Source organism: Schistocerca americana, chromosome 2 (assembly GCF_021461395.2).
Source record: "Schistocerca americana isolate TAMUIC-IGC-003095 chromosome 2, iqSchAmer2.1, whole genome shotgun sequence".
Taxonomy (NCBI): domain Eukaryota; kingdom Metazoa; phylum Arthropoda; class Insecta; order Orthoptera; family Acrididae; genus Schistocerca; species Schistocerca americana.
The window spans coordinates 461113072-461128111 of NC_060120.1; the positions used below are offsets into that span (position 1 = coordinate 461113072).

Below are 15040 nucleotides of genomic sequence, written 5' to 3' on the forward strand. Positions count from 1 at the left end.
CACACACACACACACACACATATGGAAGACAAGGTAGAATACAATTACTGTAGTAACACACAAGTGGCTGGCGGAGCCTTGCACTCTGGTCTACATAGACTTAAGTTCCAACAGGGGGCACAGCCACAAGGCTGTGCATGCAACTGCTGTCGTATTAGCAGGCTGGGTGGCCTCTAGTGGCCAAATCAAGCACAAAATATGAAGCAGCACACACACAAGATTGGTATTTACAGCAATAACAGTGTTATCTGACCAAAGAAAACATTTCACACTGAATAATGTCATCTTTCACAACAGCTGCTGCACCAATAATTATCTATGGCCCTTTGAGATAAAACTGAAGTTCAAACTGGAATGTGACACCTTTCAGAGAATACAGTAATATGGTTAACTGAGTCTCCATTGGTTCTTAGTAAAACATTATAATAAATGAAAAGCATTAGTTTGCTTTTGCCTACAGTATTAATTTTATTGTGTTAACCGGTTTTTGGCTTACAATGCCACCTTTCGAAATTACTGACAATATTCAGTAAGTATCTGAAGATGGCCATTTACTGACTGTAGTCAGTAAATGTTTGAAGATGGCCTTGTAAGCCAAAAATCAATTAACACAGTAAAATTAATACTGTAAAACAAAAGAAAACTAGTGCTTTTCATTTACTATTATACTGTCATTAAAATACTTATTACTGAACAACAAAAACAGTTATAGTGATTTATATCAAAGATATTTTGACTTTTATCCCCACAGGAGACAAATAATAATGAGTTGTGTGCATTTACATAGCAAGGAAAGTGTGTTTTCCGTCTCAATCATATCAGTCACTTAGAATTCAACAGAGGCTTAGTACCTCAACTATTACAACCTCTGACAATAAAGTGCAGTGAATGAAGTCAGAACCGTCGATCAGGCAACACTGGCGACTCACAATGCTGCACCTGCTTAGCGGCCAGTGTTGACAACCTGCCCCCAACATTGTTCAGTTGAGCATCGTGTGTGTTCTGTGTTAGACCTGTTGGACAAAGGGCTTGTTTAGTGTGTTGGTTCTGAACTGAGAACAAGACAATGAACATGCAAAGGACCAATTTAAAGTTTTGCTTTAAGCTTGGCAAGACACCAAATTAAACACATGCAATGCTGTTACAGGTTTATGGGGATCAAGCACAGTCCATGAAGTGTGTGTACGAATGATTCGCCAGTTTTTTAGGTGGCCGGGAAAGTGTTTCTGACAATCTCCGTAGTGGACGACTGGTGACTGCCACGAGTGACGAAAACATTGAGAAAGTGAAGACATTAATCATGAACGACTGCTGATTAACTGTGCGCATGATAGCGGATGAACTGCAGATGAACCGTGAATCCATACAACAAATCCTTATCCAGGAGTTAGGGAAGAGGAAAATGTGTTTTCGTCTTGTGCCACACTGCTTGACTGACAATCAGAAGCACACACGTTTAGAGGCTTCACAGGAATTTGTTGAAACGTTGGGTGCGAGACCCAATTTCTTGAACTGTATTGTCACTGAGGATGAAACCTGGTACCTCCGTTACAACCCTGAAACGAAATGGCAAAGCATGGAACGGCGTTCTCTGACACCACCTCATCGGAAAAAGGTCAGAGCTGAAAAATCATGCATCAAAATAATGCTCATCACCTTTTTTGACAGTCAAGGCATTATCCACAAGGACTTTCTACCTGAGGGAATGATGCTGAACACTGCACGGTACGCTGAAATTTTGACCTGTTTCATGCAACGTCTACACAGGGTATGACCCCAGTATGCACAAGGTCCTGGTTTTTTGTTCACGACAACACTCGCCCACACACAGCCAATATCGGTTAAACAGTTCCTGGCAAAAAAGGAGGTGGTTCAACTTGAACATCCACTATATTTCGAAGGACAGTAAGCTAACTGTAGTTCATAGTTCATCTACGTTAATGTTGCAGGGATATTAACCAAACTTTAATGTCAGAGGTTGTATTATGGTTACAGCTTTCCAATCCTCTTCAAAAACAGCTGGTGATCTTTCCCTCCAAACATATAAATTGCAGTACAGTTTTCTACTGTTATTATTGTAGCTCTAGAAGGTAATTTGTTTTGTGTCATTAGAATGTCATTTACTTACCAACAGTCTTAAGGTAAGTGCCAACAGCATAGACACTACTAAGATTTGGGTTCACAGCTACACATGACACAATTCCAATTTTAGTTTCATTCTGGTACATTGGCACTGAAACAGATGGACACACAGAATAATGTACTTTCCGCAAAATTTTGGAATTAAATCAATGAAAGTAGAAGCTCAAAGCAACAAACTGCGTACTTTCAGACCATCAATAATTAATGCAAATGTTAAGAGGCATCCCCATGAATATTCTGTCTGAAAAACTACCTTTATTGAAACAATAAATTATACTCCTAATATGCACACTCCACAAATCTTCACCATTCTAGGAGATATCTAGTCATAACCCCATCAGTCCTTACACTTCACAGATTTAATTATTGCCCCAATTTACTTGAAGCCCCCATCTTCCATTGTTTCCTTACAAAAGTGTTCTGTAAAAAAAATCTACATATCTGGCACTGTGCAAGTTATTTTGATTCAATTTATCCACATAAAATTATCACTGAAGATTCCTCTCCCCCCCCCCCCCCCCCCTGGACTGATGACCTCAGATGTTAAGTCCCATAGTGCTCAGAGCCATTTGAGCCCCCCCCCCACCCCCCCCCCCCCACCTCCCCACAGTAATACCACTAACTGTTTTATTCTCCAGTTTCAATGAACTGAAAACTCATCTTTCTGTTGGATCTCCGACACCATCCTTGACACCATCCTTACCATACCCCACAGTTTTGATTTGTTCTGAGACTTCTATATACTTACAAAGCTGATTTTACCTATCTGACAACTTCTTTTCACCAATTGCTCTGGTGTTTGCTGACAGGGAAGTTATATCCATATTCAGAAATGGTATGCTGCAGGTAAGAACCATCTCCAAATATTAAAAAATAGAAAATCCAGGATGGAATCACAACAACACTATGAAAAGGATAGATTGCAACTCATCACTCAGAGCAGACACTGAGTCGCAGACAGGTGCAACAAAAAGACTGCTGTACATTTCAGCTTTTGGCCATATGGCCACTGAGGCCTCAATGGCCACAGACAGTGGTCATGTGTGTGTGAATTGTGTTTGTGTCAATGTGTGTTTTCTACTTTAGAAGAAGGTCTTTTGGCCAACAGCTCAGATGTACAGCAGTCTTTTTGTTGTTCTTGTCTGTGATTCAACGTGTTAGTGAGGTAATTGAAAAGGGATATGGGAGAGTAGCATCCTTGCCTTTTTTCATTTGAGTATTGGTTAGAGCTATAGTTCGTGCTGCTCTAAAATTGAAATCAGCTTTTCTTCTATGCAGCAAGTGTGAACTACAACACCTTCAGTCACGATTTTTTTGTGTTTTACTTAATCACACAATACATTGCAGACCTCGTAGGTCATCATAAGGCACAAATTGTTTTTATGCATTATTCATTTCTGCTCTTGAGTGAGGTGATACAAAATGTATGTTGCTGTTATAAAGAGATCAGGTGTTAGGTTTTGAAACTCATGTAGCAAATAATAGACAATTCTGTTAATAAAAAGTGAAAATATGGTAAGAAAAAGTGAAAAACTTACCGAAAAATATAGGAAGAACATTTTTAACATTTTAATGCAGCATACATCAGCTGACATTTCAGTGTTAGAAATATTCTTCTTGGATGCTTTGGTAAATTTTTCACAGTGTCTCATAACTTCATTGTTTGATCTGTGAGTTTTGCAACTTAATATCTAACCTCTCCACAAAAAGAACATATATTTTGCATCACTCAAGAATGGAAGTAAATTATATATTAAAATTATTTTCATCTGATGATGGGTACACAGGGTCTAAATGCATTGTATAATTCAATAAACCATGGAAAAATAGTGGCTGAATGTGTTACCATCCTTAATTAACTGTGTTCCATACAGTTATATCCACATCTGCAAAATGTGGGTAAAACTAGCTTTTTTCTGTTTGCGTACATAAGTGCGTCTATGTATCTTTATCCTTTCGTAATGCTTATTATGCTTACAAGTGCAGAGATTTCCACACACTGTCTCCTCTATTGCTTATTCACATTGACTGCCTTTCATATCTATCCTTGACCTTAACTGTCTTGCCTGAACAACATAACATAAACACTCGTTCCTATCAGAACACAATCCTTTCTGTCCCACTCCATCACTCAGATACTTTCTCAAAGTCTTTTTCCAGTAATAGGAGCCTGAGTTTGAAGTAGCCTTCATAATCATATGAGAGAACTGAACAACATCTCCATCTTCAAAAGGGTGGTTAACGATGCATTTACTGAAGCAATAATGTCTACTTTTGCCCTGTACATACTGGTTACCTCATTACATCCTTCGTTCCAACCAGATTCTCCTCATTTCCCAATGCTCTTACTATTTAGCAGCAGCAGCACCATTAGTAGTACCACTGCTAGTATTAACCTTATTGGTTTTTAGACAGTACTATTTATTCACACTGTCTCTACATACATTCGAATCATTTTTAATTCTATTAATACTATTTTATTACAAGTTGTCATATTAAAATTGTTGTTATTACTAAAGTAACTGTGATGTAAAATACAAAAATAGTGAATGTGTAAGATCCTGATCCAATGAATGAGATGACCCCAATCTGATGAGGTTAAATAAATTAGATAACAAGTTGCTTATTACTAACTGTGACTTTAAATAAGTGTTAATGTCAATATCTAAAGGATACTAATGGACCCGATACAGTCGAATACTTCCTGGTAATATCTGACATCGCATGCCTCTTCTGCATAAGACCTAGGCAATGTGAGGCACACACAAGAAATGATGCAAGTGATAATTATGTAAAAATAAACATGAAAAAGTTTATTTTTTCCTTAATCAAATATAAAGAGAAACGATACGGGAAGAGCCAGATAGAATGAAGTCAACAGTTGTCATATCGTGGGAGAGTGAAGGGAGGAAATGTAAGTGTTTATGCAGGACAAAAATGTGACTACTAGATAATAAATTACAGACACATGACCTAGCAGTGGAGGCTTGCAAAACTGATATGCAATAAGGAGACACAATAAAGTTGGGAACTTAGTTAGCCTTGATTACAAATACTGTACTGTAACACAATAACAATAGCAGCACATAGCCAGTGTGGATATTACGAGGAATCTCACATCAAAGAAATCAGGAATAGCATCAGTACTTAGACAATAATCAAGAGCCATCTGTAATAGCTTATTACAGAAAACATTGCAAGTCTTTTAGGAAGTGTGTCACAAGCGTAAGAGATACATTAGTAGATACAATATTTAAGCACATGTTCAGCACCCCAAAATTTAGTACAGACTGTATAATTACTGCTGTTCAAGGAGTAAAGGAGCATTTTTGTGAGTGGTGTTCAATCATTACTGGCTGCTGTCAAACTCCATATACTTAACCATTCAATGCAAATACGAGAGCGTGCTGAAAAGTAATGCCTCCAAATTTTTTAAAAGAAAACTCCTAAAGAATTAAATAAAACAAATGTTATTAACATTCTACATTTTTATTCTTCATGTCTCCGTATTTAATAGTCAACACCGTGGTTACGAACACATTTCTCCCAACAAGAGAAGAGTTTGTTGACACTGTCACTGTAGAACATTTCATTTTGTTGGCAGAGCCACAAGCTCACCTCTGCTTCCACCACTTCATCACTATCAAAGTGCAGTCCTCAAAGGTGTTCTTTAAGTTTTGGAAATACATGGAAATAAGATGGCACCATCACTGTGCTCCTGCATAATCTGGCATTGTCATACCGAAGGAGAGAGTGCTCCATGTGTGGATGAACTCTTTCAACTCAAAACACGATCAAAGCACAGTGTTTTTCACCCAGTGACAGAGTTACAATACGCACAACTATGTTAAGGGGATACGGAATCGGATTTTGGGTTAAAAAATCGAATTTTTTTTTTATTGGTGTATTATATTCTGCCATGTTTCCTCTTTAAAATGACGTATCATACATAGCTCTACTACAATTATAACTATTTTATTTTTATATATTTGTGAGATCGGGTATTGCGCTTTAGTTATACACGTCTCTCGTGGCTGACCATGAACTTTTTGGCAGTACCTTTAAAGTGACATGAATTCAAATATCCCGGTTTCCAGCGACTATTTATACACTAGTTGCCCGAAAATGTTTCTCTCTGGTTTCCTCAAGTTACTCTTTGACTTTGTGGCGGGACTGTTTTGTAAACAGTGTGATATAAGAAAGTAGTTGTTGTTGAGTTATTTCGTATTTAGTGCTTCATTTTTCGCAGTGAAAATGCCTAGAGCTAAAGCAAAAGTATTTAAAAAGCGTGTGAACTGGCAAAAGAAAAGAAATAATGATTCATTAGCAAAGCAAAGCAGTTCATCATCATCACTGTTGGAAAATGTGAATCCACTTATTACTGATTTGCCGAACGAACTTACACCAAATGAAAACAGTGCTTCTCATAAAAAACTAAGAGATTTGGAAGAGAAATATAATTTACTTGATAGAGGGAATGAAGTTTTTGAACTCATTGATATGAATATATTGTGTGAAGCTCTTGAAAACAGTTTGTGCTGCAAAAAATGTCATGGAAACGTTTCTCTGAAAGTAGAATCCCATGTTGGCCTGGCTGCCCAGTTTAATTTAATATGCAGTGTTTGTAAATACAGCTGTAAGTTTCCAAGTTCGGTTTCAGTAACTGTAAATAATGGATACAAGAAAACTGAACTTTATAGTGTAAATATTAGGTTAGTTTATGGATTGCGAGCAATTGGTAAGGGCAAAGCAGCTGGTGATATGCTATGTGGTGTTCTAAATCTTCCAAGTGCACCTTCAAAGTTTGAAGCTTACAATTATGTACTAGGATCTGCAGTTGAAGATGTAGCACAGAAGTCAATGCAGGTTGCTGTGGAAGAAGCAGTGGAAGAAAATGACGGCAGTCGTGACCTCACAGTGGCGTTTGATGGCACGTGGCAGAAAAGGGGCCACACCTCCAACAATGGTGTTGTAACAGCAACTAGTGTTGATACTGGCAAGGTTATTGATGTTGCAATAATGTCTAAATACTGTAGGTGCACAGGCAGGCTGAAAAATGAACACAGTGATGACTGTATTGCTAATTATTATGGTAGTAGTGGTGGCATGGAGGTTGCTGGGGTGAAGAAAATTTTTCATCGCTCTTCACAGTGGTATAATGTTCGCTATGTCAAATATCTGGGAGATGGTGACTCTAAAGCATTCAAAGAAGTTTTGGAAAGCAAACCATATGGGAACAGTGTAAATATAAGCAAACTTGAATGTATAGGACATGTGCAGAAGAGAATGGGTGCCAGGCTGAGAAGGTTAAAATCAGTTATGAAAGGGAAAAAACTAGATGATGGGAAAACCTTGGATGGCAGAGGAAGATTGACTGATTCCATAATAGACCACATTCAGAACTGCTATGGCCTTGCAATCAGGCAAAATACAGGCAATCTTGAAGAAATGAGGAGAGCTATATGGGCTTTATATTTCCACACCGCATCCACGGATGAGCATCCACAACATGGTTTGTGCCCCAAAGGTGAAAACAGCTGGTGTAAATACAATAGGGGACTAACAACAGGAGAGAAATACATTCACCACCACAGTCTACCATCAGCCATCATGGCAGAAATAAAGCCCATTTTCAGAGATCTGGCTGACAGAAGTCTTCTGATGAAATGTCTTCACGGAAAAACGCAGAACCCCAACGAGTGCTTGAATAGTGTGATATGGCATCGTGTCCCAAAAACAGTGTTTGTCGGAATTAATACACTACATTTTGGTGTGTATGATGCTGTGGCAACCTTCAATCTTGGAAATATAACTAAATGCCAGGTCCTTCAAAAGTTGGGTATGTGTGTTGGTTCCCGTACGGTACGTGCTATGTTCTTTTTAGATCAGCACAGACTAAGGCATGCTGATAATATAATCAAGACATTAGTGAAAAAAGCAAGACAGGTGCAGAGGGGTGCCAAAAGAAGACTTGAAGATGATTATGAAGACTGTGAAGGGGGTATTAGCTACGGATCAGGAATGTTTTAATCTTCTTTCTCCGTTTCCCGTAAGTTTACTTTTTAGTTCATCTAGGAACATTATCTCAGGTACTGGTCAACCTAGACGTCTGAAATTTTTATGACGTAGTGACATAGGTCCCTATTACATACTGAAACAACGATTTTTTAATTACTTGATTTACAAAAGACTTAGGGGTGATAGTCTAGTAAAAAGCGATGGAAAAAATTTACTTAAAAATAAATGTACAATATCTCTGTAAGAAAATACTTTGACAATAAACTGTTGTTTCAGTATTGTTGTAACATATGAATGCACATACAGTAAAATTTTTACCTCTCTGTCTCCAGTAGTTTGTGAGAAAATGTTCCCTATAGTAGGCATATATTAACATTGCGGGGATAGGTGATTCCGTATCCCCTTAAATGCTACAATTTGGAGCCCTCTTGTGATAGAGAATAAAACTGTAGAATGTTAACAGCATTTGTTTTATTTAAAAAGCTTTAAGAGTTTTCACAGAAAAAATCTGGAGGTATTATTTTTCACCATGTCCTTGTATTTCAAATTTACCTTCTCATTCTGCTGGTAGAATTTATGAAATACCTTTAAACTTTTTCACATTAATTATGACTCATCAGATAGACTTCTTATTAGAGTAATTACTACCTACACTCATTTCTCAAATGGCCAATATTGTCCTTAATCTAAACTTATTATTGAAAAAACATTTCAAACTTCAGCAGTATGGGAGTGTTAACTTTGTTATTATTTACTTCTTTTCAATTTTTATTTGAACAAAACAAAATATGTTCTTTTGTAGTAACACTACATCATAAGGTGATGACCACAACTGGAACTGATTTGGCCTGTGTTACTTTGCTAATCAAAGTTGATCCTAATTACCAGTGAAATACTATGAGAGTAACATTTATGCAACGCAGATTCCTGAATTCACCCTGACCTGAGCTCATTTTATGTTCTAGCTCAGATAAATTGCTTTCTAAAATAAACCCTTAGACTATGGCCAGATTGCAGCATGGTGGATAAACAGAGAGTGTTATTTGGAGAGTTTAATACATTGTATAAGAGATTATGATTAGAGCCTGATAAATTTCATGAATGCAGAGAATGTCTGTGCTACATTTTATTACATTTTGAAAATAATCAGTGCTTGAGAGTACCCTGCATAAAGTTCCATTCAATTGTACCACCAGAGGAAAAACTTATAGTAGCCTTGATGTAAGAAAATTTAACATTTATTTTTTATTTTTAAAATTTTATACTATATAAAAACAGTATTAAATAATTTAAACAATTGCATGTAACACCACTAGTGGAAAGAAATGTGCAAGATATGTTTGTGAAAACATTTTGTCAAAAAAGAATGGTCTGTTCTTTCAGGCATTCAAATGGCGTCTGTTCCTTTGGACATATTCTTTCGGACATGTCCAAAGGAACAGACACCATTTGGATCCTGCAGCCACCATGAATCAAAGCACAAAGGAATTAATGATATTTGCTGCCAGTTGGCACTGACAGGAGGCGTACTAGGGTAATTCGTGCAGTCGCAATGATTGCTGTGTCTGCATGGCACAGTGGTCAGTGCATCTGCCTAGTAAGCAAGAGCTTCGTGTTCATATCCTGACCTGGCATAAATTTTCAACTTTCCCCATTGATTTAAATCAATGCCCACTGGCAGCTAATGTCATTAATTCCTTTGTATCTTGATTCATAGCAGCCGCAGGATCAAAATGGTGTTAGTTCCTACAGGCACGTCTTTTGGACATCTCCTAGAAACATAGACTTAAAGTGAAGGCAACCATTTCTATTCATCCTCTTTTATCACATGCCTTATTCCACAAGTAACAAGTGCTACCTTCATTTCCCAGACTGAATACAGTCAAATTACACACTGGCAGTTTTCTCAGGCAGAATATTTGAAGAAGTTACCCCATCATTCACCTGAAGTTATTTGGGGGGACAGGCTCCTTCAAAATACAAATCTAGTATCTAATCCTCATGACACTTTTCTTTGGGTTTTTTCCTGGGATATTAGTACTGAGCTCCAGCAGCAGTTATGCATAGCAATTAATATCTACATCTACAGCTACATCTACATCCATACTTCGCAAGCCACCTGACGGTGTGTGGCGGAGGGTACCTTGAGTACCTCTATCGGTTCTCCCTTCTATTCCAGTCTCGTATTGTTCGTGGAAAGAAGGATTGTCGGTATGCCTCTGTGTGGGCTCTAATCTCTCTGATTTTATCCTCATGGTCTCTTCGCGAGATATACGTAGGAGGGAGCAATATACTGCTTGACTCCTCGGTGAAGGTATGTTCTCGAAACTTCAACAAAAGCCCGTACCTAGCTACTGAGCGTCTCTCCTGCAGAGTCTTCCACTTTATCTATCATCTCCGTAATGCTTTCACAATTACTACACGATTCTGTAACGAAGCACGCTGTTCTCTGTTGGATCTTCTCTATCCCCTCTATCAACCCTATCTGGTACAGATCCCATACTACTGAGCAGTATTCAAGCAGTGGGAGAACAAGCGTACTGTAACCTACTTCCTTTGTTTTTGGATTGCATTTCCTTAGGATTCTTCCAATGAATCTCAGTCTGGCATCTGCTTTACCAACGATCAACTTTATATGATCATTCCATTTTAATTCACTCCTAATGTGTACTCCCAGATAATTTATGGAATCAACTGCTTCCAGTTGCTGACCTGCTATATTGTAGCTAAATGATAAGGGATCTTTCTTTCTATGTATTCGCAGCATATTACACTTGTCTACATTGAGATTCAATTGCCATTCCCTGCACCATGCACCATGCGTCAATTCGCTGCAGATCCTCCTGCATTTCAGTACAATTTTCCATTGTTACTACCTCTCGATATACTACAGCATCATCCACAAAAAGCCTCAGTGAACTTCCGGTCTCATCCACAAGGTCATTTATGTATATTGTGAATAGCAACGGTCCTACGACACTCCCCTGCGGCACACCTGAAATCACTCTTACTTCAGAAGACTTCTCTCCACTGAGAATGACATGCTGCGTTCTGTTATCTAGGAACTCTTCAATCCAATCACACAATTGTTCTGATAGTCCATATGCTCTTACTTTGTTCATTAAATGACTGTGGGGAACTGTATTGAACGCCTTGCAGAAGTCAAGAAACACAGCATCTACCTGGGAACCCGTGTCTATGACCCTCTGAGTCTCGTGGACAAATAGCGCGAGCTGGGTTTCACACAATCGTCTTTTTCGAAACCCATGCTGATTCCTACAGAGTAGATTTCTAATCTCCAGAAAAAGTCATTATACTTGAACATAATACATGTTCCAAAATTCTACAACTGATCAACGTTAGAGATATAGGTCCATAGTTCTGCACATCTGTTCGACGTCCCTCCTTGAAAACGCGGATGACCTGTGCCCTTTTCCAATCCTTTGGAACGCTATGCTCTTCTAGAGACCTACGGTACACCGCTGCAAGAAGGGGGCAAGTTCCTTCACATACTCTGTGTAAAACCGAACTGGTATCCCATCAGGTCCAGTGGCCTTTCCTCTTTTGAGTGATTTTAATTGTTTCTCTATCCCTCTGTCGTCTATTTCGATATCTACCATTTTGTCATCTGTGCGACAACCTAGAGAAGGAACTACAGTGCAGTATTCCTCTGTAAAACAGCTTTGGAAAAAGACACTTAGTATTTCGGCCTTTAGTCTGTCATCCTCTGTTTCAGTACCATTTTGGTCAAGAGTGTCAGGACATTTTGTTTTGATCCACCTACCACTTTGACATAAGACCAACATTTCTTAGGATTTCCTGCCAAGTCAGTACATAGAACTTTACTTTCGAATTCATTGAACACCTCTCGCATAGCCCTCCTCACACTACATTTCGCTTCACGTAATTTTTGTTTGTCTGAAAGGCTTTGGCTATGTTTATGTTTGCTGTGAAGTTCCCTTTGCTTCCGCAGCAGTTTTCTAACTCGGTTGTTGCACCACGCTGGCTCTTTTCCATATCTTATGATCTTGCTTGGCACATACTCATCTAACCCATATTGTACGATAGTTTTGAACTTTGTCCACTGATCCCCAACACTATCTGTACTTGAGACAAAACTTTTGTGTTGAGACGTCAGGTACTCTGAAATCTGCTTTTTGTCACTTTTGCTAAACAGAAAAATCTTCCTACTTTTTTTAATATTTCTATTTACGGCTGAAATCATCGATGCAGTAACCGCTTTATGATCGCTGATTCCCTGTTCTGCGTTAACTGTTTCAAATAGTTTGGGTCTATTTGTCACCAGAAGGTCTAATACGTTATCGCCACGAGTTGGTTCACTGTTTAACTGCTCAAGGTAGTTTTCAGATAAAGCACTTAGAAAAATTTCACTGGATTCTTTGTCCCTGCCAGCCGTTATGAACGTTTGAGTCTCCCATCTATATCCGGCAAATTGAAATCTCCACCCAGAACTATAACATGGTGGGGAAATCTACTCGAAATATTTTCCAAATTATCCTTCAGGTGCTCAGCCACAACAGCTGCTGAGCCAGGGGGCCTATAGAGACATCCAATTGCCATGTCTGAGCCTGCTTTAACCGTGACCTTCACCCAAATTATTTCACATTTCGGATCTCGGTCAATTTCCTTCCATACTATTGTACTTCTTATCGCTATAAACATGCCTCCCCCTTCACTGTCCAGCCTGTCTCTGCGGTATACATTCCAACCTGAGTTTAGAATTTCATTACTGTTTACATCTGGTTTCAGCTAACTTTCTGTCCCTAGTACTATGTGGGCATCGTGACCGTTTATTAATGAGAGCAGTTCTGGGACCTTTCTATAGACACTCCTGCAGTTTACTATTAGCACATTAATATTATTATTCCCTGCTGCATTTTGCCTACTCCTACCTTGCCATGTCTCAGGAGGCGTCTTTTTGGGCCTAGGGAGGGAATTCTCTAACCTAAAAAACCCACATGTGCACTCCACACGTACTCCGCTACCCTTGTAGCCACTTCCTGCGTGTAGTGCACACCTGACCTATTCAGGGGGACCCTACATTTCTCCACCCGATAAAGAGAGGTCGAGAAATTTGCACCCCAGATCTCCGCAGAATAGTCTGAGCCTCTGGTTTAAGCCTTCCACTCGGCTCCAAACCAGAGGACCGCAATTGGTTCTGGGAATGATACTACAAATAGTTAGCTCAGATTCCATCCCACAAGCGAGGCTTTCCGCCTTCACCAACTCCGCCAAACGCCTGTATGAACTGAGGATGACCTCTGAACCCAGACGGCAGGAGTCATTGGTGCTGACATGAGCAAAAATTTGCAGTCAGGTGCACCCAGTGCTTTCTATCGCCGCCGGCAGGGCCTCCTCCACATCTCGGATGAGATCTCCTGGCAAGCAGACAGAGTGAACACTGGCCTTCTTCCCCAACCTTTCTGCTATTTCCCTAAGGGGCTCCATCACCCGCCTAATGTTGGAGCTCCCAATCACTAATAAACCCCTCCCCCCGTGTGCCTGCTCGGACCTTGCTGAAGGAGCGGCCACATGTCCACTCACAGGCAGAGCGGGCGATGCCACACAGCCAGCCTCCACATTGACCCTCTGCCTCATGCACCGTGAACGCCTCTGAACCCGCCACTCCCCTTGGGGGGAGGATGGCCCAACCGCACCCGGTACCCGCGTAGATGTCTCGACAGCAGGGACAGTGGGTGAAGCATGTAACACCTGGGGTGTACCATGCGACGCACCAGCCTCCCCACTACCGCTACACTCCGAGGCAGCAGCCTGAAGACGGCTGACCGCAGCCATCAACACGTTCAGCTATTCGCGAACAGTGGCCAGCTCCTTCTGCGTCCGTACACAGCAGTCACACATCCTATCCATCCTAAGAAACCAATTTACTGTACAGAGTTAATCAACTTTTAACTAGACTGCTAATTCACTAAAGGTGGCTGTTAGTTGACTGAACTGTGGTTACTAGACACTTCTTGTGGAAAACAATGAAAATAGCACTACCTGTCTCTGGACTGTATTCAAAACAAACACTAGCACTACTGGCACTATGGCTGACTAAAGGGACTCTCTCTGACTGTATTCAAAACAAACACGAAATCTATGGAACACTATTACTAGCACTCGGCAATTAAAGCTTCTTAAAAGCAAAAACACACGGAAGAAGAAGTTACAAGTAAGAAAAATACAGTTAATACTTTAATTAATGTAGCTCGCTGCACAGCAGATGTGATGCAGACGGCAGTTACGATGACACTTCTAGGGAACATACCTAATCAATGCAGACTGTTCATTACAAATAAAATTATTTTGAAAGCTGTATTATCTGAACCTCAGCTGTCAATAATCACAACTTAGCCAGACTAACTGGCACCAGAGTAACAAACAAAATCTGATAAAACAATGGAAAATCCATAATGTATTGATGACAATATTATGAAAAGAATAGATTGCTACTCACCATATTGTGGAGATTCTAAATCACAGACAGATCCCACACACCCTCTCACCACCACCTACCCCAGTCTGGTCACAGGCATCACCTATCCCATAAAAGGTACTACTTGTGAAACCGGTCATGTGATCTACAAGCTAAGCTGCAACCACTGTGCTGCATCCTACATTGGCAAGACAACCAACAAGCTATCTGTCGGCATGAATGACCACTAACAAACTGTGGCCAAGAAACAGCTGGAGCACCCAGCTGCTGAGTGCAATGTCCAATACAGTGTTCTTCATTTCAATGATTTCTTCACAGCCTGTGTCATCTTGATCTTTCCTACCAACATCAACTTTTCTGGTGCACAGGTGGGGGAACTCTCCCTCAAATGTATCCTATGTTCCCGGGTTCTTCCTGAGA

At 39.8% G+C, this 15040-nt stretch overlaps 1 protein-coding gene across 2 annotated transcripts in view; it reads right to left on the reverse strand.

Moving 5' to 3' along the window:
* The window catches only part of LOC124595034 (telomerase Cajal body protein 1), a 113504-nt gene that overhangs the window by 32593 nt on the left and 65871 nt on the right, over window positions 1-15040 (reverse strand). For both annotated transcript variants that reach the window (XM_047133595.1, XM_047133596.1), the window contains exon 5: window positions 2129-2233. In XM_047133595.1, coding sequence (XP_046989551.1) covers window positions 2129-2233 — 105 coding nt within the window. The remainder of the gene's footprint in view (window positions 1-2128; window positions 2234-15040) is intronic.